Here is a 23502-nt window from a genome sequence, read left to right as displayed (position 1 = left end):
CCTCCATCAATGAGTCTTCCCTCCCCACCTCCATCAATGAGTCTTCCCTCCCCACCTCCATCAATGAGTCTTCCCTGCCCACTTCTATCAATGAGTCTTCCCTGCCCACCTCCATCAATGAGTCTTCCCCTCCCCACCTCCATCAGTGAGCCTTCCCTCCCCACCTCCATCAATGAGTCTTCCCTGCCCACCTCCATCAATGAGTCTTCCCCTCCCCACCTCCATCAATGAGTCTTCCCTGCCCACCTCCATCAATGAGTCTTCCCTGCCCACCTCCATCAATGAGTCTTCCCTCCCCACCTCCATCAATGAGTCTTCCCTGACCACCGCCATCAATGAGTCTTCCCTGCCCACCTCCATCAATGAGTCTTCTCTGCCCACCTCCATCAATGAGTCTTCCCTGCCCACCTCCATCAATGAGTCTTCCCTCCCCACCTCCATCAATGAGTCTTCCCTCCCCACCTCCATCAATGAATCTTCCCTGCCCACCTCCATCAATGAGTCTTCCCTGCCCACCTCCATCAATAAGCCTTCCCTGCCCACCTCCATCAATGAGTCTTCCCTCCCCACCTCCATCAATGAGTCTTCCCTCCCCACCTCCATCAATGAGTCTTCCCTGCCCACCTCCATCAATGAGTCTTCCCTGCCCACCTCCATCAATAAGCCTTCCCTGCCCACCTCCATCAATAAGCCTTCCCTGCCCACCTCCATCAATGAGTCTTCCCTCCCCAACTCCATCAATGAGTCTTCCCTCCCCACCTCCATCAATGAGTCTTACCTGCCCCTTCTCCATCAATAAGCCTTCCCTGCCCACCTCCATCAATGAGTCTTCCCTCCCCACCTCCATCAATGAGTCTTCCCTCCCCACCTCCATCAAGAGTCTTCCCTGCCCACTTCCATCAATGAGTCTTCCCTGCCCACCTCCATCAGTGAGCCTTCCCCTCCCCACCTCCATCAATGAGTCTTCCCTGCCCACCTCCATCAATGAGTCTTCCCCTCCCCACCTCCATCAGTGAGCCTTCCCTCCCCACCTCCATCAATGAGTCTTCCCTGCCCACCTCCATCAATGAGTCTTCCCCTCCCCACCTCCATCAATGAGTCTTCCCCTCCCCACCTCCATCAATGAGTCTTCCCTGCCCACCTCCATCAATGAGTCTTCCCTGCCCACCTCCATCAATGAGTCTTCCCTCCCCACCTCCATCAATGAGTCTTCCCTGACCACCGCCATCAATGAGTCTTCCCTGCCCACCTCCATCAATGAGTCTTCTCTGCCCACCTCCATCAATGAGTCTTCCCTGCCCACCTCCATCAATGAGTCTTCCCCTCCCCACCTCCATCAAGTCTTCCCTGCCCACCTCCATCAATGAGTCTTCCCTCCCCACCTCCATCAATGAGTCTTCCCCTCCCCACCTCCATCAATGAGTCTTCCCTCCCCACCTCCATCAATGAGTCTTCCCTGCCCACCTCCATCAATGAGTCTTCCCTGCCCACCTCCATCAATGAGTCTTCCCTGACCACCGCCATCAATGAGTCTTCCCTGCCCACCTCCATCAATGAGTCTTCCCTCCCCACCTCCATCAATGAGTCTTCCCCTCCCCACCTCCATCAATGAGTCTTCCCCTCCCCACCTCCATCAATGAGTCTTCCCTCCCCACCTCCATCAATGAGTCTTCCCCTCCCCACCTCCATCAATGAGTCTTCCCCTCCCCACCTCCATCAATGAGTCTTCCCTCCCCACCTTCATCAATGAGTCTTCCCTCCCCACCTCCATCAATGAGTCTTCCCTGACCACCGCCATCAATGAGTCTTCCCTGCCCACCTCCATCAATGAGTCTTCTCTGCCCACCTCCATCAATGAGTCTTCCCTCCCCACCTCCATCAATGAGTCTTCCCCTCCCCACCTCCATCAATGAGTCTTCCCCTCCCCACCTCCATCAATGAGTCTTCCCTCCCCACCTCCATCAATGAGTCTTCCCCTCCCCACCTCCATCAATGAGTCTTCCCTCCCCACCTTCATCAATGAGTCTTACCTGCCCCTTCTCCATCAATAAGCCTTCCCTGCCCACCTCCATCAATGAGTCTTCCCTCCCCACCTCCATCAATGAGTCTTCCCTCCCCACCTCCATCAATGAGTCTTCCCTGCCCACTTCTATCAATGAGTCTTCCCTGCCCACCTCCATCAATGAGTCTTCCCCTCCCCACCTCCATCAGTGAGCCTTCCCTCCCCACCTCCATCAATGAGTCTTCCCTGCCCACCTCCATCAATGAGTCTTCCCCTCCCCACCTCCATCAATGAGTCTTCCCCTCCCCACCTCCATCAATGAGTCTTCCCTGCCCACCTCCATCAATGAGTCTTCCCTGCCCACCTCCATCAATGAGTCTTCCCTCCCCACCTCCATCAATGAGTCTTCCCTGACCACCGCCATCAATGAGTCTTCCCTGCCCACCTCCATCAATGAGTCTTCTCTGCCCACCTCCATCAATGAGTCTTCCCTGCCCACCTCCATCAATGAGTCTTCCCCTCCCCACCTCCATCAAGTCTTCCCTGCCCACCTCCATCAATGAGTCTTCCCTCCCCACCTCAATCAATGAGTCTTCCCCTCCCCACCTCCATCAATGAGTCTTCCCTCCCCACCTCCATCAATGAGTCTTCCCTGCCCACCTCCATCAATGAGTCTTCCCTGCCCACCTCCATCAATGAGTCTTCCCTCCCCACCTCCATCAATGAGTCTTCCCTGACCACCGCCATCAATGAGTCTTCCCTGCCCACCTCCATCAATGAGTCTTCTCTGCCCACCTCCATCAATGAGTCTTCCCTCCCCACCTCCATCAATGAGTCTTCCCCTCCCCACCTCCATCAATGAGTCTTCCCCTCCCCACCTCCATCAATGAGTCTTCCCCTCCCCACCTCCATCAATGAGTCTTCCCTCCCCACCTCCATCAGTGAGTCTTCCCCTCCCCACCTCCATCAATGAGTCTTCCCTCCCCACCTTCATCAATGAGTCTTCCCTGCCCACCTCCATCAATGAGTCTTCCCTCCCCACCTCCATCAATGAGTCTTCCCTGACCACCACCATCAATGAGTCTTCCCTGCCCACTTCCATCAATGAGTCTTCCCTGCCCACCTCCATCAATGAGTCTTCCCTCCCCACCTCCATCAATGAGTCTTCCCTGACCACCGCCATCAATGAGTCTTCCCTGCCCACCTCCATCAATGAGTCTTCTCTGCCCACCTCCATCAATGAGTCTTCCCTCCCCACCTCCATCAATGAGTCTTCCCTCCCCACCTCCATCAATGAATCTTCCCTGCCCACCTCCATCAATGAGTCTTCCCTGCCCACCTCCATCAATGAGTCTTCCCTGCCCACCTCCATCAATAAGCCTTCCCTGCCCACCTCCATCAATGAGTCTTCCCTCCCCACCTCCATCAATGAGTCTTCCCTCCCCACCTCCATCAATGAGTCTTCCCTGCCCACCTCCATCAATGAGTCTTCCCTGCCCACCTCCATCAATAAGCCTTCCCTGCCCACCTCCATCAATGAGTCTTCCCTCCCCAACTCCATCAATGAGTCTTCCCTCCCCACCTCCATCAATGAGTCTTACCTGCCCCTTCTCCATCAATAAGCCTTCCCTGCCCACCTCCATCAATGAGTCTTCCCTCCCCACCTCCATCAATGAGTCTTCCCTCCCCACCTCCATCAAGAGTCTTCCCTGCCCACTTCCATCAATGAGTCTTCCCTGCCCACCTCCATCAGTGAGCCTTCCCCTCCCCACCTCCATCAATGAGTCTTCCCTCCCCATCTCCTTCAATGAGCCTTCCCCTCCCCACCTCCATCAATGAGCCTTCCCCTCCCCACCTCCATCAATGAGCCTTCCCTCCCCACCTCCATCAATGAGCCTTCCCTCCCAACCTCCATCAATGAGCCTTCTCTCCCCACCTCCATCAATGAGTCATCCCTCCCCACCTCCATCAATGAGTCATCCCTCCCCACCTACATCAATGAGTCTTCCCCTCCCCACCTCCATTAATCAGTCTTCCCTACCCCACCTCCATCAATGAGCCCCTCCCCCTACCTCCATCAATGAGCCTTGGCCACCCATGACGCTGTCACCGGTTCTCCTTCCTTGGAGCACTTTTGGTAGGTCCTGACCACTGCAGACTGGGAAAATCGCAAAAGAGGTGCAGTTTTGGAGTAGCTCTGACCCCGTTGTCTACACATTACAATTTGGCAAAGTCGCTCAAATCCTTACACTTGCCCATTTTTTCAGCTTTCAACACATTAACTTCAGGGACAACATGTTCACTTGCTGCCTAATATATCTCACCCCCTTTCAGATGCCATTGTCACCAGATAATCAATGTAATTCACTGTACCTGTCAGTGGTCATAATGTTTTGGCTGATCAGTGTATGTATGTGATGTGGTAAGGCTGATCGGTGTATGTATGTGATGTGGTAAGGCTGATCAGTGTTTGTATGTGATGTGGTAAGGCTGATCAATGTATGTATGCAATGTGGTAAGGCTGTTCAGTGTATGTATGTGATGTGGTAAGGCTGATCAGTGTATGAATGTGATGTGGTAAGGCTGATCAGTGTATGAATGTGATGTGGTAATAGTGCGTGGTTTAGTGCCGGTTCACATTGATGCAATGCGGGATACCCTGCGAATCCACTGCGGGTTCCCGCATAGCACCTGACTCGCAGGCAATTCACACTGCCACGTTCGAACCCATTCAAATTGGTTTGCATATCGCAATGTGAACTGTCAGTTCGGACATGAATTGGATCACATAGGTGTGAACACCCATGCAATCCAATTCTGGTGCCGACTTAAAAAAAAAAGGGTCCTTTGGCGAATTCACCTCCATCAAGTCTTCCCTCCCCACCTCCATCAATGAGTCTTCCCTGCCCACCTCCATCAATGAGTCTTCCCTCCCCACCTCCATCAATGAGTCTTCCCTCCCCACCTCCATCAATGAGTCTTCCCTGCCCACCTCCATCAATGAGTCTTCTCTGCCCACCTCCATCAATGAGTCTTCCCTCCCCACCTCCATCAATGAGTCTTCCCTCCCCACCTCCATCAATGAGTCTTCCCCTCCCCACCTCCATCAATGAGTCTTCCCCTCCCCACCTCCATCAATGAGTCTTCCCCTCCCCACCTCCATCAATGAGTCTTCCCCTCCCCACCTCCATCAATGAGTCTTCCCCTCCCCACCTCCATCAATGAGTCTTCCCTCCCCACCTCCATCAATGAATCTTCCCTGCCTACCTCCATCAATAAGCCTTCCCTGCCCACCTCCATCAATGAGTCTTCCCTCCCCAGCTCCATCAATGAGTCTTACCTGCCCCTTCTCCATCAATAAGCCTTCCCTGCCCACCTCCATCAATGAGTCTTCCCCTCCCCACCTCCATCAATGAGTCTTCCCTCCCCACCTCCATAAATGAATCTTCCCTGCCCACCTCCATCAAGTCTTCCCTGCCCACCTCCATCAATAAGTCTTCCCCTCCCCACCTCCATCAATGAGTCTTCCCTCCCCACCTCCATCAATGAGTCTTCCCTGCCCACCTCCATCAATGAGTCTTCCCTCCCCACCTCCATCAATGAGTCTTCCCTGACCACCGCCATCAATGAGTCTTCCCTGCCCACCTCCATCAATGAGTCTTCTCTGCCCACCTCCATCAATGAGTCTTCCCTCCCCACCTCCATCAATGATTCTTCCCCTCCCCACCTCCATCAATGATTCTTCCCCTCCCCACCTCCATCAATGAGCCTTCCCCTCCCCACCTCCATCAATGAGTCTTCCCCTCCCCACCTCCATCAATGAGTCTTCCCCTCCCCACCTCCATCAATGAATCTTCCCTGCCCACCTCCATCAATGGGTCTTCCCTGCCCACCTCCATCAATGAGTCTTTCCTGCCCACCTCCATCAATAAGCCTTCCCTGCCCACCTCCATTAATGAGTCTTCCCTCCCCACCTCCATCAATGAGTCTTCCCTCCCCACCTCCATCAATGAGTCTTCCCTGCCCACCTCCATCAATAAGCCTTCCCTGCCCACCTCCATCAATGGGTCTTCCCTCCCCAGCTCCATCAATGAGTCTTACCTGCCCCTTCTTCATCAATAAGCCTTCCCTGCCCACCTCCATCAATGAGTCTTCCCTCCCCACCTCCATCAATGAGTCTTCCCTCCCCACCTCCATCAATGAGTCTTCCCTGCCCACTTCCATCAATGAGTCTTCCCTGCCCACCTCCATCAGTGAGCCTTCCCCTCCCCACCTCCATCAATGAGTCTTCCCTCCCCATCTCATTCAATGAGCCTTCCCCTCCCCACCTCCATCAATGAGCCTTCCCCTCCCCCCTCCATCAATGAGCCTTCCCCTCCCCACCTCCATCAATGAGCCTTCCCCTCCCCACCTCCATCAATGAGCCTTCCCTCCCCACCTCCATCAATGAGCCTTCCCTCCCAACCTCCATCAATGAGCCTTCCCTCCCAACCTCCATCAATGAGTCTTCCCTCCCCACCTCCATCAATGAGCCTTCCCTCCCCATCAATGAGCCTTCCCCTCCCCACCTCCATCAATGAGCCTTCCCCTCCCCACCTCCATCAATGATCCTTCCCTCCCCACCTCCATCAGTGAGCCTTCCCCTCCCCACCTCCATCAATGAGTCTTCCCTCCGCATTTCCATCAATGAGCCTTCCCCTCCCCACCTCCATCAATGAGCCTTCCCCTCCCCACCTCCATCAATGAGCCTTCCCCTCCCCACCTCCATCAATGAGTCTTCCCCTCCCCACCTCCATTAATCAGTCTTCCCTACCCCACCTCCATCAATGAGCCCCTCCCCCTACCTCCATCAATGAGCCTTGGCCACCCATGACGCTGTCACCGGTTCTCCTTCCTTGGAGCACTTTTGGTAGGTCCTGACCACTGCAGACTGGGAAAATCGCAAAAGAGGTGCAGTTTTGGAGTAGCTCTGACCCCGTTGTCTACACATTACAATTTGGCAAAGTCGCTCAAATCCTTACACTTGCCCATTTTTTCAGCTTTCAACACATTAACTTCAGGGACAACATGTTCACTTGCTGCCTAATATATCTCACCCCCTTTCAGATGCCATTGTCACCAGATAATCAATGTAATTCACTGTACCTGTCAGTGGTCATAATGTTTTGGCTGATCAGTGTATGTATGTGATGTGGTAAGGCTGATCAGTGTATGTATGTGATGTGGTAAGGCTGATCAGTGTTTGTATGTGATGTGGTAAGGCTGATCAATGTATGTATGCAATGTGGTAAGGCTGTTCAGTGTATGTATGTGATGTGGTAAGGCTGATCAGTGTATGAATGTGATGTGGTAAGGCTGATCAGTGTATGAATGTGATGTGGTAATAGTGCGTGGTTTAGTGCCGGTTCACATTGATGCAATGCGGGATACCCTGCGAATCCACTGCGGGTTCCCGCATTGCACCTGACTCGCAGGCAATTCACACTGCCACGTTCGAACCCATTCAAATTGGTTTGCATATCGCAATGTGAACTGTCAGTTCGGACATGAATTGGATTACATAGGTGTGAACACCCATGCAATCCAATTCTGGTGCCGACTTAAAAAAAAAAGGGTCCTTTGGCGAATTCAGCCATAGAATTTACATCGCAAAGACATCGCATGTGATTTGTAAAAACAGTGCGGTGCGAATCATGTGATATCTGACATCGCTATAGTGTGAACCGGTCAGGGCTGGTGCAAGGATTTTTGACAACTTAGGCGAAACCTCATTTTGCTGCCCCCTTGGCTTTTCCTCTGACTCCACCCCCTTTGCCCTGCCCATGCATACGGTGAAGGTGGTGGTGGTGGGGGAGGGGGAGGGGTGGAGATTTTTGCGTCGCCTCTCCACCCTATTTCTTCAGTCGTGGTCCGCAGTCCTGCAACTGCACCTCTGGACCCGGCCTGAGGAAAAATAGTGGTGGCCCTGGCTCGCTTCCTCATGCCAGCCGTGGGCCCGCACCTGCGCCTTTGGACCTTGCCAGAAGACCTAGAAGACAAACAGCCTCAGCTCCAGAGCTTACTTAACCTCCTTGGCGGTCTGATTAGGTCAGGATTTCTGCGCTAAAAGCGGTACATTGTTTTGCATGGAAATCTGTTGTTTTATATTTGAAAACTCACATTCCCCTGCGATCCCCCGCCATCCTCCCGCTGTGTGCTCGGCCAATGCCAGCACCTGTCTTCCGGTTCCCTTGCCTGCAAGCGTTGCGACGCAGGGGGGTGGAACCGGCGGCAATTTCAAAAATGTAAATACACCAAATGAGATGATAGAAAGCTGTGATAGGATTACACTGTATCATCCCATCTCACCACAGGATTTCACCAGGTGACTTTTCCAGTGCCCTGCCTGTGCTTTTCCAGTTCTTTGTGCCTGGAAAATAGAGAATGACCATGGCATCCAAAAATCTTTTCTTTTGTGCAAAAGCGCTTTTAGATTTGTGGGAAAATTCAGCATCAGGTACGGAAAGTGAGGACAGCGACGATTCTGATGTCTCTTTCTGGCACATAGTTGTGGAATTTGGGAAGAATATCAAATGATTCTTCAGAATTTCCAACGGAGCGATATGCCAGAAAGAGACATCAGAATCGTCGCTGTCGTCACTTTCCATACCTGATGACGAATTTTCCCACCAATCGCTATCGCTCAGATCTTCAAGTAACTCCGTTTCACTGTCGCTGTTTTCCAGTTCGTCTAAAAGCGTTTTTGCACAAAAAACACTTTTTGGACGCCATGGTCGTTCTCAATTTTCCAGGCACAAAGAACTGGAAAAGCACAGGCAGGGCACTGGAAAAGTCACCAGGTGAAATCCTGTGGTGAAATGGGATGATACAGTGTAATCTGTTAGGATCACAGCTTTGTATCATCTCATTTGGTGTATTTATATTTTTGAATTTGCCGCCGGTTCCACCCCCTGCGTCACAACGCTCACAGGGAAGGGAACCAGAACACAGGTGCCGGCATCGGCTGAGCACAGAGCGAGAAAATGGCGGGGGAGGATGGCGGGAGAGGACGGCCGGGAGAGGACGGCCGGGAGAGGACGGCGGGGGAGGACGGCCGGGAGAGGACGGCGGGAGAGGACGGCGGGGGAGGACGGCGGGGGAGGACGGCAGGGGAGGACGGCAGGGGAGGACAGGGGGAGAGGACGGCGGGGGAGGACGGCGGGGGAGGACGGCAGGGGAGGACGGCAGGGGAGGACGGCAGGGGAGGACGGCGGGAGAGGACGGCGGGGAAAGACGGCGGGGGAGGACGGCGGGGGAGGACGGCGGGGGAGGACGGCGGGGGAGGACGGCGGGAGGACAGCGTGGAATCGCAGGGGAAGATGAGTGTGATTCTGGGGTAATCCTGAGTGTGGCTCGGGGATTACCACTTTTGGAAATGAAAATTAACCCCGAGCCACACTCAGGAATACTGCCAGGGAGGTTAACTAACATTTTATTGCAGTGAATGAATGGTTTGGGATTATTTACTTGTTGCAGCAAGTTGTTCAGTTCCACTTTATCCAATGACAACGCTTGATTTAGGTCTCCCATCTTGGTCACGGCATCTTGAAGATCCTCCAAATCTTTCTTCTGATGGTTTTGTTCTACAAGTAGCTCAGCGATCCTCTTTTCTGCCTGAACAATACAAAAAAAGTCATTTAACCCCTTCATGCCTAAGCCTTTTTCTGACACTTGTTGCTTACAAAATCAGTATTTTTTGCTAGAAAATTATTTCTAACCCCCAAACATTATATATATTTTTTTCAGCAGAGACCTTAGAGAATAAAATGGCGATCTTTGTACAGTATTATGTCACACTGTATTTGCGCAGAGGTCATTTGAATGCAATTTTTGTTGGAAGAAATAAATTAGGAAAAACAAACCCGTAAAGTTATCCCAATTTTTTTGTATAATGTGAAAGATAATGTTACGCTGAGTAAATAGATACCCAACATGTCATGCTTTAAAATTGCGCATGCTCATGGAATGGCGACAAACTACGGTACTTAAAAACCTCCATACAGAGGTTACAGAGGAGGTCTAGTGCTAGAATGATCGCTCTCACAATCTCGGCGATACCTCACGTGTGGTTTGAACACGGTTTACATTTGCGGGATACGTTCACTTCTGCGCCCGAGCACAGAGGGATGGAGCGCTTTAATTTTTTATTTTTCTCCTATTTATTTTATTCTATTTTTTTTTTTTTTTACACTGTAAATTTACATTTTTTTTGATCACTTTAATTGCTGTCACAAGAAATGTAAACATCCCATGTGACAGTAATAGGCAGTAGTGATTGACCAACATCGGTTTTTCGTTACCGATATTTTGGCCAATGCCGATATGGGCCGATATTTTTGTACATTTAAAAAAATTTTTTTTTTTTTGACAGGTACTCTTGTGGAGGGATCTGGGGGGTTTAAAAGACCCCAAACCCCTCCTCTGCACTTAAAAGCATTCAAAACGCCTAGTTTGGCTGTTTTGAATGCTGTAATTTTTTTGAATCTGGCGCCGACTACCCGGAAGTGATGTTACTCATGACATCACTTCCAGGTTTTGGCATGGAGAACCGATCAGAGCCGAATGCGGCTTTGATCGGGTCTTCAGCAGCCGTGCAGGCTGGTTGCCCGGGTCTCCCGGTGGGACGGAAGACCCGGGCGAGCCGCATAAGGCGGCGGGAGGGGGTGTCCCCTCTCGCTCCTTGTAATGACAGCCGAGCGGATTCTCAGCCGCATCAGTTGTCATTACAAGACAGCCACCCGTTGGCTATGGACGCCGGTACCAGGGTGATGCCTCTAGCTGCAGGTATCACTCCGGTACAGCACTTTCCTGAAATATCAGCAATATCAGTAACCTCCGGAGCCGATTCCGATATATCAGGGAATGTACATATTGGCCCTCGAAATATCTGCAATATCGGTAACCTCCGGGGCCGGTTCCGATATATCGGGGAAAGTGCAGATCGGCGCTCGATATATCGGCTTTGCCGATAATCGGTCGATCGCTAATAGGCAGTGACAGGTACTCTTTATTTAGGGATCGGGGGATCTATAACCCCAACTTCTTCTCTGCACTTCAAAGTATTAAAAACACCAAGTTTGGGCGCTTTGAATGCGATCATTTTTTTAAAAATTTGGCGCCTTTAAGGCTTCAGTAACCAGAAGTGATGTCATGACAGTCTCCAGACCTTAATCCTATAGAAAATTTATGGAGGAGCTGAAACTTCGAGTTGCCAAGCGACAGCCAAGAAACCCTAAGGATTTAGAGAAGATCTGTAAAGAGGAGTGGGCCAAAATCCCTCCTGAGATGTGTGGAAACCTGGTCACCAACTACAAGAAACATCTGATCTCTGTGCTTCCAACAAGGGTTTCTCCACCAACTACTAAGTCATGTTTTACTTGGGGGCCCTCCTGCGCAAAACTTCGTAGGTATACGGCAGTCACTTCCCCACTCGGCAGCAGGGACTCCGATGCACGGGGCAGGCAGCTCCGATTGCCGCCCGATACCCGCGATCGCTCCCCGCTGGGAGAGAAGAACGGTCAACTGTTGTAAACACAGCTGACCATTGTTCTCTCTGGAATGATCACAGAGCGCCTGTGATCCTTCTATAATGACCATAGAGACCGGTGATCCTATATAGAAGGATCACAGGCGTTCTATGACCATTCTAGGGAGAACGGTCCGCTGTGTTAACACAGCGGACCGTTCTTCTCGCTCAGCGGAGAGCGATCGCGGGTGTAAGGTGGCAATCGGAGCCGCCTGACACATGCATCGGCTTACCTGCTGTCGAGTGGCAGCGGGAGGGTGGCGCGGGCTCGCCCCCTAGCTTCTCGCGCGCGACCGACGTAGACTTACAGCTCCAGATCTTCTTGACCCTTGGGTTTATGTTGCCCCCTACAGGAGTAGGACACTAGGCAGAAAAAAAGTTTGACTACGCCCTTAGGGCAGTCCCAGGGGGTATACTCCCACTTCCTGCTATAGGTCTTCAGTTTTGTAACAAGCAGTGTCAGAAGAACATAAAACCCAACTCAATAGAGGGGCGGGTGCTGTGTCCGTCAATGAACATCAGAGAAAGGGATTTTAATGTAAGACAAAAATCCAGTTTTCGCTTTCATTCATTGACGGACGCAGCTCCAGATCTTCTTGACCCTTGGGACGTCCCAAAGAAGTGTCAACATGGGGGTGGGAAGACCACAGCAAGAAAACACACAAAACACTTCCCAAAGGCTAAACATAACCAACCAGGAACAACTGGAGCTCACCTGAAAAGCCTGATGGAAGGCCTAAGAGGCACTAAGCGCTAGGGAGCAACCGATTATCGGCAAAGCCGATTATCGGAGGGCCGATATTCACATTTCCCAATATATCGGTATCGGCCCTGGAACTTGCCAAAATTACCGATACTGTCGTCACGCCATTGGGTATGTTGCGCCATGCGCCTCCGCGCACTGGGCTTAACCTTCTGCCTTCTTAGGCCCCTTCCCTCGCCTTGGACAGCATTATCTGGAGTCAGGATTCTCTCGGGAGTGTATAAGACAGCCATACCCCCACATACAGCAGCCCGGTGCCAGCCAGCCACCCACAGGCACTGTACCAGCCATCCACAGGCACTGTACCAGCCAGCCACCCACCCAAAGCCCCTGTCCCAGCCAGCCAGCCACCCACCCACCACAGGGTGCCAGACAGCCAGCCACCCACCACAGGGTGCCAGACAGCCAGCCAGCAACCCACCACAGGGTGCCAGAGGGCCAGCCACCCACTACAGGGTGCCAGCCAGCCACCCACCCACCACAGGGTGCCAGCCAGCCAGTCACCCACCACAGGGTGCCAGCCAGCCAGTCACCCACCACAGGCTTCAAGCAAGCCAGCCAGCTACCCACCACAGGGTGCCAGCTAGCCACCCACCCACCACAGGGTGACAGCCAGCCACCCACCCACCCACCACAGGGTGACAGCCGAGCAGCCACCCACCACAGAGTGCCAGACAAGCAGCCACCCACCACAGAGTGCCAGACAGCCAGCCACCCACCACAGGGTGCCAGCCAGCCATCCACCACAGGGTGCCAGCCAGCCATCCACCACAGGGCGCCAGCCAGCCACCACAGGGTGCCAGCCAGCCACCACAGGGTGCCAGCAAGCCAGCCACCCACCACAGGGTGCTAGCAAGCCAGCAACCTACCACCACAGGATGCCAGCAAGCCAGCCACCTACCACCACAGGGTGCCAGCAAGCCAGCCACCTACCACCACAGGGTGCCAGCAAGCCAGCCACCTACCACCACAGGGTGCCAGCAAGCCAGCCACCCACCACCACAGGGTGCCAGCCACCCACCACAGGGCACCAGCTAGCCAGTCACTCATCACAGGGTGCAAGCCAGCCACCCACCACAGGGTGCCAGCCAGCCAGTCACCCACCACAGGCTTCAAGCAAGCCAGCCAGCTACCCACCACAGGGTGCCAGCTAGCCACCCACCCACCACAGGGTGACAGCCAGCCACCCACCTACCACAGGGTGACAGACGAGCAGCCACCCACCACAGAGTGCCAGACAAGCAGCCATCCACCACAGAGTGCCAGACAGCCAGCCACCCACCACAGGGTGCCAGCCAGCCATCCACCACAGGGTGCCAGCCAGCCATCCACCACAGGGCGCCAGCCAGCCACCACAGGGTGCCAGCAAGCCAGCCAGCCACCACAGGGTGCCAGCAAGCCAGCCACCCACCACAGGGTGCTAGCAAGCCAGCAACCTACCACCACAGGATGCCAGCAAGCCAGCCACCTACCACCACAGGGTGCCAGCAAGCCAGCCACCTACCACCACAGGGTGCCAGCAAGCCAGCCACCCACCACCACAGGGTGCCAGCCACCCACCACAGGGCACCAGCTAGCCAGTCACTCATCACAGGTTGCAAGCCAGCCACCCACCACAGGGTGCCAGCCAGCCAGTCACCCACCACAGGCTTCAAGCAAGCCAGCCAGCTACACACCACAGGGTGCCAGCTAGCCACCCACCCACCACAGGGTGACAGCGAGCCACCCACCCACCACAGGGTGACAGACGAGCAGCCACCCACCACAGAGTGCCAGACAAGCAGCCACCCACCACAGAGTGCCAGACAAGCAGCCACCCACCACAGAGTGCCAGACAGCCAGCCACCCACCACCACAGGGTGCCAGCCACCCACCACCACAGGGTGCCAGCCATCCACCACAGGGCACCAGCTAGCCAGTCACTCATCACAGGGTGCAAGCCAGCCACCCACCACAGGGTGCCAGCCAGCCATCTGGAAGAGCAGGATACTGCAAAAAGAGAAAAATGTCCAAAAAGACAACGGACAGAAGAGAAACTTCATCGTGGTCGAATAGATGCCATATTCAGTGTTTTATTGGGGCCTAATGTGGAGGATTCTTCTGAATCTGCAATAATGACCCCGGGATGATGAACCAGTAATTGACAGAAGAAGTGGTGATCCTCTTCAGTGGTGGTAATAAAATGAGGCACGCTACAAAAGACTTGCTTCCTATGGTAGAAGATACCTTTCTGCTTTCTCAGTTGAGCGTGTTTTTAGTGAAGTGGCAGCAATATATGAAAAAAAAAAAACAGAAGCATTTTAACTGGTGAACATGCTGAAACGTTCTGCTTTCTGCACTATAATATTGTTCTACTTAACTGGGAGTATTGAAAGTGAGTAGTACTGGTGTCCTGTCCACTGTCTTTTGCACTGCAGCCACTAGATTTAATCATTGCAGACAGTGAGGGCACTACTGCAGCAATTTATGTAAATTTTGTTTTGGGAAGCCTTTAGTTATTATTTTCCCAGCACTTTATTTTTCACAGTTGTCTATGTCTACAGTTGTCTGCTCTTCTAGGACTCGTTCGTTCACATAATGAAACTGATGCACCTGCAAGTGAAAACTCTGCGGTTTTCCTATCAGTTTTCATGCAGATAAGGTGTGAAGAACGAGCCTTTAATGTTAAAAAATGTTAACATTAACATGTTCAGTACCAGATTTGTGTCAAACTGTTTTTATTTCTGAAAACTTTAAATGTACAAAATATCGGCCCATATCGGCCACTTTGGCCAAAATATCAGCATCGGTATTGGCCCTGAAAAAAACATATCGGTCTATCCCTCCAAGCACCGTCGTAGAGTGCGCCTTAACAGGGAAAGGAGGATCCTGACCCTTAATGGAATAGGCCTGCACCACCGTCTGCCTGATTCATCTAGAAATGGTCACAGCAGACTCGGCCAGCCCCTTATGGGGTCCATCCGTAAGGACAAAAAGAGAATCCGATTTTCGGAATGACTCAGTACACCCTGATTACCTGAACCACATCCAAAGAATGTAAGGCAATCTCTTTAGGATGCTTAGGCCACAAGGAAGGCAACACAATGTCTTCATCTAAATGGAAACCAGAGACGACTTTAGGAAGGAACGACTGGTAGGGACGAAGCTTTGTCTCTGTGAACCACCAGATAAGGGTAAACGACAAGACAACGCAGCCAACTATGACACCCTGCGCGCAGAAGTAATAGTCACCAAGAAGGCTACCTTCTGTGACAGAGTAAGCAGAGAAACCTCACCAATATTTTCAAAAGGCAGTTTCTGAAGAACCAACAGCACCAAATTGAGGTTCCACAGAGGTAACGGAGATCCCACCAGGGGGGAGCTGGGTGGCAGGCCCCCTGAACAAAGATATTAACCCAGGAATTTGTGGCCAACGGGCACTGAAAGGAAAATCACCAGGGCCGAAATCTGGCCTTTGATGGTACCCAAGGCCAAACGCTGGTCTACACCTCTTTTGGGAAACTCCAAAACACGAAACACCATAAAGGAACAGGGGAAGACCCCCCCGAGACTCACACCAAGCAATGTACGCCCTCCAGACTCTATGATACATCTTCCTAGAAGTCGATTTTCTAGCTTTTAACAGCGTAGGAATCACTGATTCAGAAACCCCTCTATCCTTCAACACCTGGCTTTCAACAGCCAAGCCGTTAAAGCCAGCGACTGTAAAGCAGGTTGGAAGACCAGTTTATGAGCTAACAGATCTTCTCTTAGAGGAAGTCTCCAAGGGACATCGGTGGCCAACCATACTAGGTCTGTGTACCATGACCTGCAAGGCCAGTCCAGATCCCCAATGACAGTGATGGAGAACCTTGGCACCCCAGATGTTTTGGAACTACATTTCCCATGATGCTTATGCACTCTGCAGTGTGGTTGAGCATCATGGGAAATGTAGTTCCAAAACATCTGTGGTGCCAAGGTTCGCCATCACTGCCCTAGGATGACCAGAACCCCTTCTGCTTCGATTCTTCGCAGGAGTCTTGACAGAAGAGTTATCGGGGGAATGCGTACATCAGATGATACTGGCCCCAAGGACCCACCAGAGCACCTGTGGCGTAGGCCAGAGGATCCAGAGACCTTGCTACGAACCTCTGCTACTTTCCTGTTGAGAAGGGAGGCCAACAGGTCCACATCGGGAGTCCACCACCGGAGACACAGTTGATGAAACCTCTCCGGGTGGAGAGACCATTCTCCGTAATCCAACTTCTGCCGACTGAGGTAGTCCGCCTGCCAATTTTCTACCCCTGGAATATGCACAGCAGTGATGGCTGGAACAAACCATTCTACCTACCTTAGAATGCCAGCTACTTCCCTGGTCGCTAGGACACTTTTTGTGCCCCCTTGATGATTGACATATGCCACGGTCGTGGCACTGTCCGATTGAATCCTTACCGGGCGCCCCTGCAGACAAACCGTCCATTGGGTCAGGCAAAACCTGATCGCCCGAATTTCCAGGATGTTGATTGGCAGGCTGGACTCCTTCAGAGTCCAAACCCCCTGAGCACAATCTGTGCCCAAGACACGACCCCACCCAGACAGGCTGGCATCTATGGTGACCACCGTCCAGTACTGAGGGAGAAAGGATTTACCCTGTCGAAGCGCCGGAGAGCGAACCCACCAGATCAGAGATCCCCTCGTACCCCAGCACAACAGGATCAGATTGTCTAGAGACTGTGGGCTCTTCTTCCATTTGGCAAGAATCTCCTTTTGCAGAGATCTGGTATGGAACTGAGCAAACGGAACCGCCTTGAAGGTGGAGACCATCAAGTCCAGCACTTGCATACAAGTCCTGAGAGATGACTGCCGGCTGGACAACAGGAGCCATATCGCATCCCGCAACTTCTGGAGTTTTATCTCCAAGATTAACACCAGGGCTGAGGCCTTGTCCAGGGTCAGGCCTATATAGTCCAGCTTGGTGGATGGGACCAGAACAGATTTTTGAAAATTCAGTTTCCATCCAAACTCTTGTAGAGTTTGCACTGAAATGTCCAGGCTTTTTTTTAAGGTATTCGGAGACTCTGCTTGCAGAAGGTCATCTAAGTACCCCAGTACCGCAATCCCCTTCTGCCTTAGCAATACTAACACCAGGGCCAAAACTTTTGTGAACACCCAAGGAGCTGCTGAGGTGAAACCAAAGGGTAACGCCACAAATTGATAGTGCTCCTCGCCCATGGCAAAGCGAAGGAAAAGCGGATGCCTGACATATATTGGGATATGAAGGTAAGCATCCTTGATATCAACAAGAGGCCACGAATTCCCCCTAACCAGAAGGCAGGGGGGACACTACTCATCACACCTTGGGACCGGGCGAGCACTGCTCTAGGCAGACTACCACACCATCTTGGAAAGGGGGTGCTGCGGGTCCAGGGCTGAGATCAGGGCTATGCGACCTCGTGTGGCGTTTAACTCGCCGGCCAGCCCCTGTCCAGTGGGGCCATGTTTCGGTCAACCAAGTGCGAAGCCAAGGTCAGGTCGCACTCACTGGCCAGACTGGGAAGACCGTAAGGATCTAGAATATCTATTCCGCCGCCCAGTCAGGCAGTTGATTGTAGTTCTCACAGGAACAGAAAATAATAAAAGAAAAAAAACTTCTGTTTAAAAAGGAAAAAATGCTAGGAGCAGAGATTTCACCAAGGAACTAGGTCCTTACTACTGACTAGGCAGAAAAAAACTGAAGACCTATAGCAGGAAGTGGGACTTTACCTCCTGGGACTGCCCTATAGGCATAGTCAACCTTTTTTCCAACTAGTGTCCTACTCCTGTAGGGGGCAGCATAAGCTCACGGGTCAAGAAGATCTGGAGCTGTGTTCGTCAAATTGAGTTGATTTAAACCAAGCCCTTTTACCAGTGATTTAAATTGTGATTAATACCGACTTCATTTAAATCAAATCCACCCTGTATCTGCCACATTCTGAACCTAATCTATATAACCCTGTAAAGCAAAAATCGCTATACTTATCTATTCTGCAGCCGATCTGGTCCGGTCTCCAGCGGCGGGCGCTGTGTGCAGGAGAGGACCGACAACGGCTGTGAAATAGCTGGGAAGTGACCTCATCCATAGAGCCGCTGACAGCTGATGCTTGGACCGGATAGGATGCAAAATAGGCAAGTACAGCGATTTTTGCTTTACAGGGTAAAGATAGATTAGGTTTAGAATGTGGCACAGAGCAGCTTTAGCATTAGCTAGGTTTTGCCTGAATTTCTACTTTAACCACTTGCCATATATGACACAAAACCTATACGTCTTCTGGCTTAAAATAAAAGGTTCTAAATAGCCGCTGGATCGCCTTTACATGTGGAGAAGGTGGTTCCCACCGCCACCACCTTCCCCCATTTTCTGGGTTTTTCCGTTCTACCAGGGAGCCCAGGACTGAAGCTGGCTTACCATAGAGATGAGGGAGGAACGGTTGTTCCCCCATAATCTTTATGGTCTATGAAACCGTAAGTGATGATCATTTTGTCACTTCCCGATTCGGTTTGTTGCTTATAAGCCGCTTCCGGCTTGTGAAAGCATCTAATCAAACCTATCTCTGTTTAATCAGATGCTTTGATCAGATCAGATGTCTAATAGATCCCATGCCTCTCTATAAAAAGAGTACCTCTCATGCAGGTTGTTCATTCCCTGTAATAAAGTTGATCCAAAAAATAAATAAATAATGAAAGAAAAAAACAGTGTAAAAATTTAAATTTAAAGAAAGTAGTAATAAAAAACAAAATAAAAAAAAATTCCATCCCAGCAACATTTCTCAAAGGCTCTTGAAATCACAATGGGCAAAGATAGCGAGAATACCCTAAAAATCAGTAATATTTTCTGATGATCCCTATGCAAGTGTAGCTCTCAGGAGCTGATGGTAGTTTGGACCGCCTGTCCGCTCTCATCCGATCCGATCCAATCCCTGAACAGATGGAAAAATAGGGTTTCCATCCGTCCAGATTTCACGGACAGGATCGGATATGGATGGCAGCTGGTGTCAGAGGTGTCTCCGCTGACATCCGCTGCTCCATAGAGCTGCATGGAGGATCCGATCAGATCCGCCTAAAAAACTGACAGGCGGATCTGATCGGATCGCCCATGTGAAAGAGCCCTTCCTCTGGCTCAAAAGATCAGTCTAGGGTTTTTTTTTTTTTTATTTGAACAGTAACTTAGATGGGGATGGGGAGTATGGGATACCCTGGAACTGTAGATCTGAACAACTTGGAGTGGAGGACTACTTGATTTCTGGCCGTTCTGTACATAATTTAGGGCTGTATTGCACAACCTCTGGCTGCACTGCACTCTCCCAGTATTGCACTGCTCCTGGCTGTTTTGCACAACTCCTCTGAAAAAGGAGGGGGGGGGGGGAATTAATCCCAAGATGGTTGAACTTCCTCCCTCCAATGCCCTCCTGGCTCAGCTCAGTCTCTGAAGAAAGCTCTTCAGTAGGCCAAGCAGCTAAGCCTAGCTAGGACCTGGATGTCTTCACTTTTAGCATTCTCTGCCCCTAGCACAGGGGTCTCCTCCTGTAGGACTAGAACCAGGGACTCTGCTGCCAAGCCTCAGACTACTTATGGGCTCTCCCTCCACCTTCTGGGCACACCTCTCTAGGAATTAGCTGGAGCTCCATAAATATTCAGGCTGCCTGTCTGGCTCTTCGTCCCACTATACGTCAAGAAGTCTCTAGAAGACAGTGGGGGGAGTAGCAGAACAACTAAGCAGCCCTAAGCAATCAACCCCTGCTTCATTGATTACAGAGGAGCCAAACTAGATGTGCCCAGCAGCTGCACTATGGACTTAAGGACTACCCCCCCCCCCGCACCTTCTGGGCACGCCTCTCCAGGAATTAGCTGGAGCTCCAAAAATATTCAGGCTGCCACTCCGGCTCTTTGTCCCACTATACTTCAAGAAGTCTCTAGAAGACAGGGGAGAGTAGCAGAACTGAGCATCCCTAAGCAATCAACTCCTGCTCCATTGATTATAGAGGAGCCAAACTAAATGTACCCGGCAGCTGCTCTATGGACTTATGGACTCTCCCCCCACCTTCTGGGCAAGCCTTTCCAGGAATACAGGCTGCCTGTCTGGCTCTTCGTCCCACTATACTTCAAGAAGTCTCCAGAAGACAGTGGGGGGGAGTAGCAGAACAACTAAGCAGCCCTAAGCAATCAACCCCTGCTCCATTGATTACAGAGGAGCCAAACTAAATGTACCCAGCAGCTGCTCTATGGATTTATGGCCTCTCCCCCCCCCCACCTTCTGGGCACACCTCTCCAGGAATTAGCTGGAGCTCCATAAATATTCAGGCTGCCTGTCTGGCTCTTCGTCCCACTATACTTCAAGAAGTCTCTAGAAGACAGGGGGGGGGGGGGAGAGTAGCAGAACAACTGAGCAGCCCTAAGAAATCAACCACTGCTCCATTGATTACCAAGGAGCCAAAGTAAATGTACCCAGCAGCTGCTCTATGGACTCTCCCCTCACCTTCTGGGCACACCTCTCCAGGAATTAACTGGAGCTCCATAAATATTCAGGCTGCCTGTGTCGGGCTCTTCGTCCCACTATTCTTGAAGAAGTCTCTAGAAGACAGTGGGGGGGGGGGGGGGGGAGTAGCAGAACAACTGAGCAGCCCTAAGCAATCAACCCCTTACTCCATTGATTACAGAGGAGTCAAACTAAATGTACCCAGCAGCTGCTGTAACCTAGGTTGGTGCTACACCACATGCATGATCAGACTTAGGGATCTGAAGAAGGATACTCTCCTTTGGTTAGGCTACCTTGTGAAGAGCATTCTGTAGACCTGAGTTTTCATCACGGGACAGGTCAAACTCCAGACGAGTGCGAAGCAGCTCTTCACGCAACAACACAACATCGTGGAGAAGATCCGAGCGGTCTGACGCAACAGCATCAAGCGATTGTTGGCTTTAAATACGAGAAAGAAAAGAAAGAAGCGTTACAGACATGAAGCTTTACAAACAGCAAACCTCTAGGACTAGATGTCTACATGGCCAACAACTATTGATTTTCAACTTGTTGCAAAATAACGGTTTGGAGATATCTATACTACGTACACTGGAAGGGCGAATGTTTGCAGACACTCGACCATCACACTCATACTTACTGGACGTTCCATTCCAAAAACAAGGGAATTAAAGGGATACTAAACACTCTCTATGTAATTTACATTCTCTCTGTATGGGGAGGACCGTCATCCACTTCTGGACCGGAAGGATTTGCCCCCCTAATGACCAGTCCCTATTTTACGATTCAGCACTGCATTAATTTAACTGAAAATTGCGCGGTTGTGAGACGCTGTACCCAAATAAAATGGACGTCCTTTTTTTCCCACAAATAGAGCTTTCTTTTGGTGGTATTTGATCACCTCTGCGATTTTTTTTGTTTTTTTTTTGTGCTATAAAACAAAAAAAGAGCGACAATTCTGAAAAAAAAATATATATATATATATATATATTTTTCACATTCTGCTATATAACATTCCCAATAAAAAAAAAAAAAAAAATTAAAAAATCAAAATTTTGTTAACATTTTAGGCCAATTTGAGTTCTGCTACATATTTTTGGTAAAAAAAAAAAAAAAAAAAAAAGCAATAAGCGTATTTTGATTGGTTTGCGCAAAAGTTATCGCTTCTACTAACTACGGGAAATATTTATGTCATTTTTATTGTTTTTTAGGGGTTTTTTTACTAGTAATCGGACCCCTGACATTTTTGACACTTTTGGGGGGACCAGTGACATTACTACAGTGTAATGGTGTGGGGGAGGAGGGGGGTAATGGTCCAGGCTGGTGGTGTAATGATGTGGGGGAGGCAGGGGGGGGGGGGGGACACCTCCAGGTTTTCCAACAAAGCAGAAGGAGACTCCGCTCGCATAATGAGATCGTCCAAGTAGCCCAGTACCGCGATCCCCCATTGGTGTAGCAAAGCTAGCACCGGGGTTAACACTTTTGTGAAGACCAGAGGAGCAAAGGTGAGACCAAAGGGTAACACCACAAACTGATAATGCTCCTCTCCCGCGGCAAAGCGCTGGTGACTGGTACATGTCAGAATGTGAAGGTAAGCATCCTTGATGTCGATAGAGGCGAGGAAATCTCCCTGATGCAGGGATGCCTTTATTGTGCGAAAAGACTCAATTCTGAACTTCTGCACCCGCACAAAGCAGTTCAGCGCCTTGAGATCCAGGACTGGACGCACCTTGCCTTCCTTCCTGGGAACTGTAAACAGGTTTGAGTAAAAACCCTGATAACATTTCGAAGTCAGAACCGGGACAATCACCCCTTGATGTAACAGGTCTTTACAGCCCCAAACAGACCCTGTAAGCGGTCCGGGGACAGGCGCAAGTTGGAAGGAAAGAACCTTGCCGGTGGACAAGAACGAAAGTCGATCTTGTAGCCGGACTGAATGACTTTAAGTTACGTCTTGTACCAGGGAAGTCCACGGTTCCGGAAACCACTGAAGACATCCGACCATCCCTGATACGGGTGAGGGTGCACCTTTTTGGTGAGGAAGCCTTGTCCACGGGTCTAGAGGAACCCGCTCTCGGCTTGCCAGACCAGGGTAGTTTTGATCCTCCAGAGGAGGCCCTGAAAGGCTTTGAGCCCTTGTCAGTCGACCCTGAGGGACGAAAAAACTTCTTACGAGCCGAAAAGGAAGGCCCACGTCTGCGACGAGGTTCCTTGCTCTTAGTAGCCTGTTGAAGAAAGGTACTCTTCCCCTCGGAGACCTTTTATGATGTCATCCAGGGTAGCTCCAAACAAGCAATCTCCTTGAAAGGGAAGATCAGTCAAGGCCTTTTAGAAGTCTGATCCACAGACCAGCAATTGAGCCAAAAGAAATGCCGAAGGACCACTCCCAAAACAGTGAGCCAAGCCACTAGGGGAACTGCATCACAGATAAACTGCAGCCCCTGGACCAGCTGGCCTGCTAGCTAAGCAAAGACAGGGGAGAGCTGTTCTCCCTCCAGGTCACGGCGTAAAAGCTTAGCCCACATCGGTCAGAGTTTGCGACACCAGGGCAATGGTGCTAACCGGCCTCAGTGATGAACCAGCCAGAGTGTATATATTGCGGGCCACAGCCTCCACTTTCCTGTCAGCAGGATCCTTAAAGGCCAGGGACTCTTCAACCGGAATTATGATTGCCTTGTTCAATC

At 51.1% G+C, this 23502-nt stretch overlaps 1 protein-coding gene across 1 annotated transcript in view; it reads right to left on the bottom strand.

Annotated features, from left to right (window-relative positions):
* Positions 1 to 23502, bottom strand: part of LOC309564159 (uncharacterized protein) — a 162261-nt gene that overhangs the window by 70322 nt on the left and 68437 nt on the right. The window contains exons 8-9 of the mRNA XM_082268787.1: positions 21115 to 21259; positions 9509 to 9655 (exon numbers count right to left, since the gene is read on the bottom strand). Of these exons, the coding sequence (XP_082124913.1) occupies positions 9509 to 9655; positions 21115 to 21259 (292 nt within the window). The remainder of the gene's footprint in view (positions 1 to 9508; positions 9656 to 21114; positions 21260 to 23502) is intronic.

Source organism: Pelophylax lessonae (assembly GCF_965119305.1).
Source record: "Pelophylax lessonae genome assembly, chromosome: 9".
NCBI classification, from domain to species: Eukaryota; Metazoa; Chordata; class Amphibia; order Anura; family Ranidae; genus Pelophylax; species Pelophylax lessonae.
This window is presented reverse-complemented; position numbering and strand designations above follow the sequence as displayed.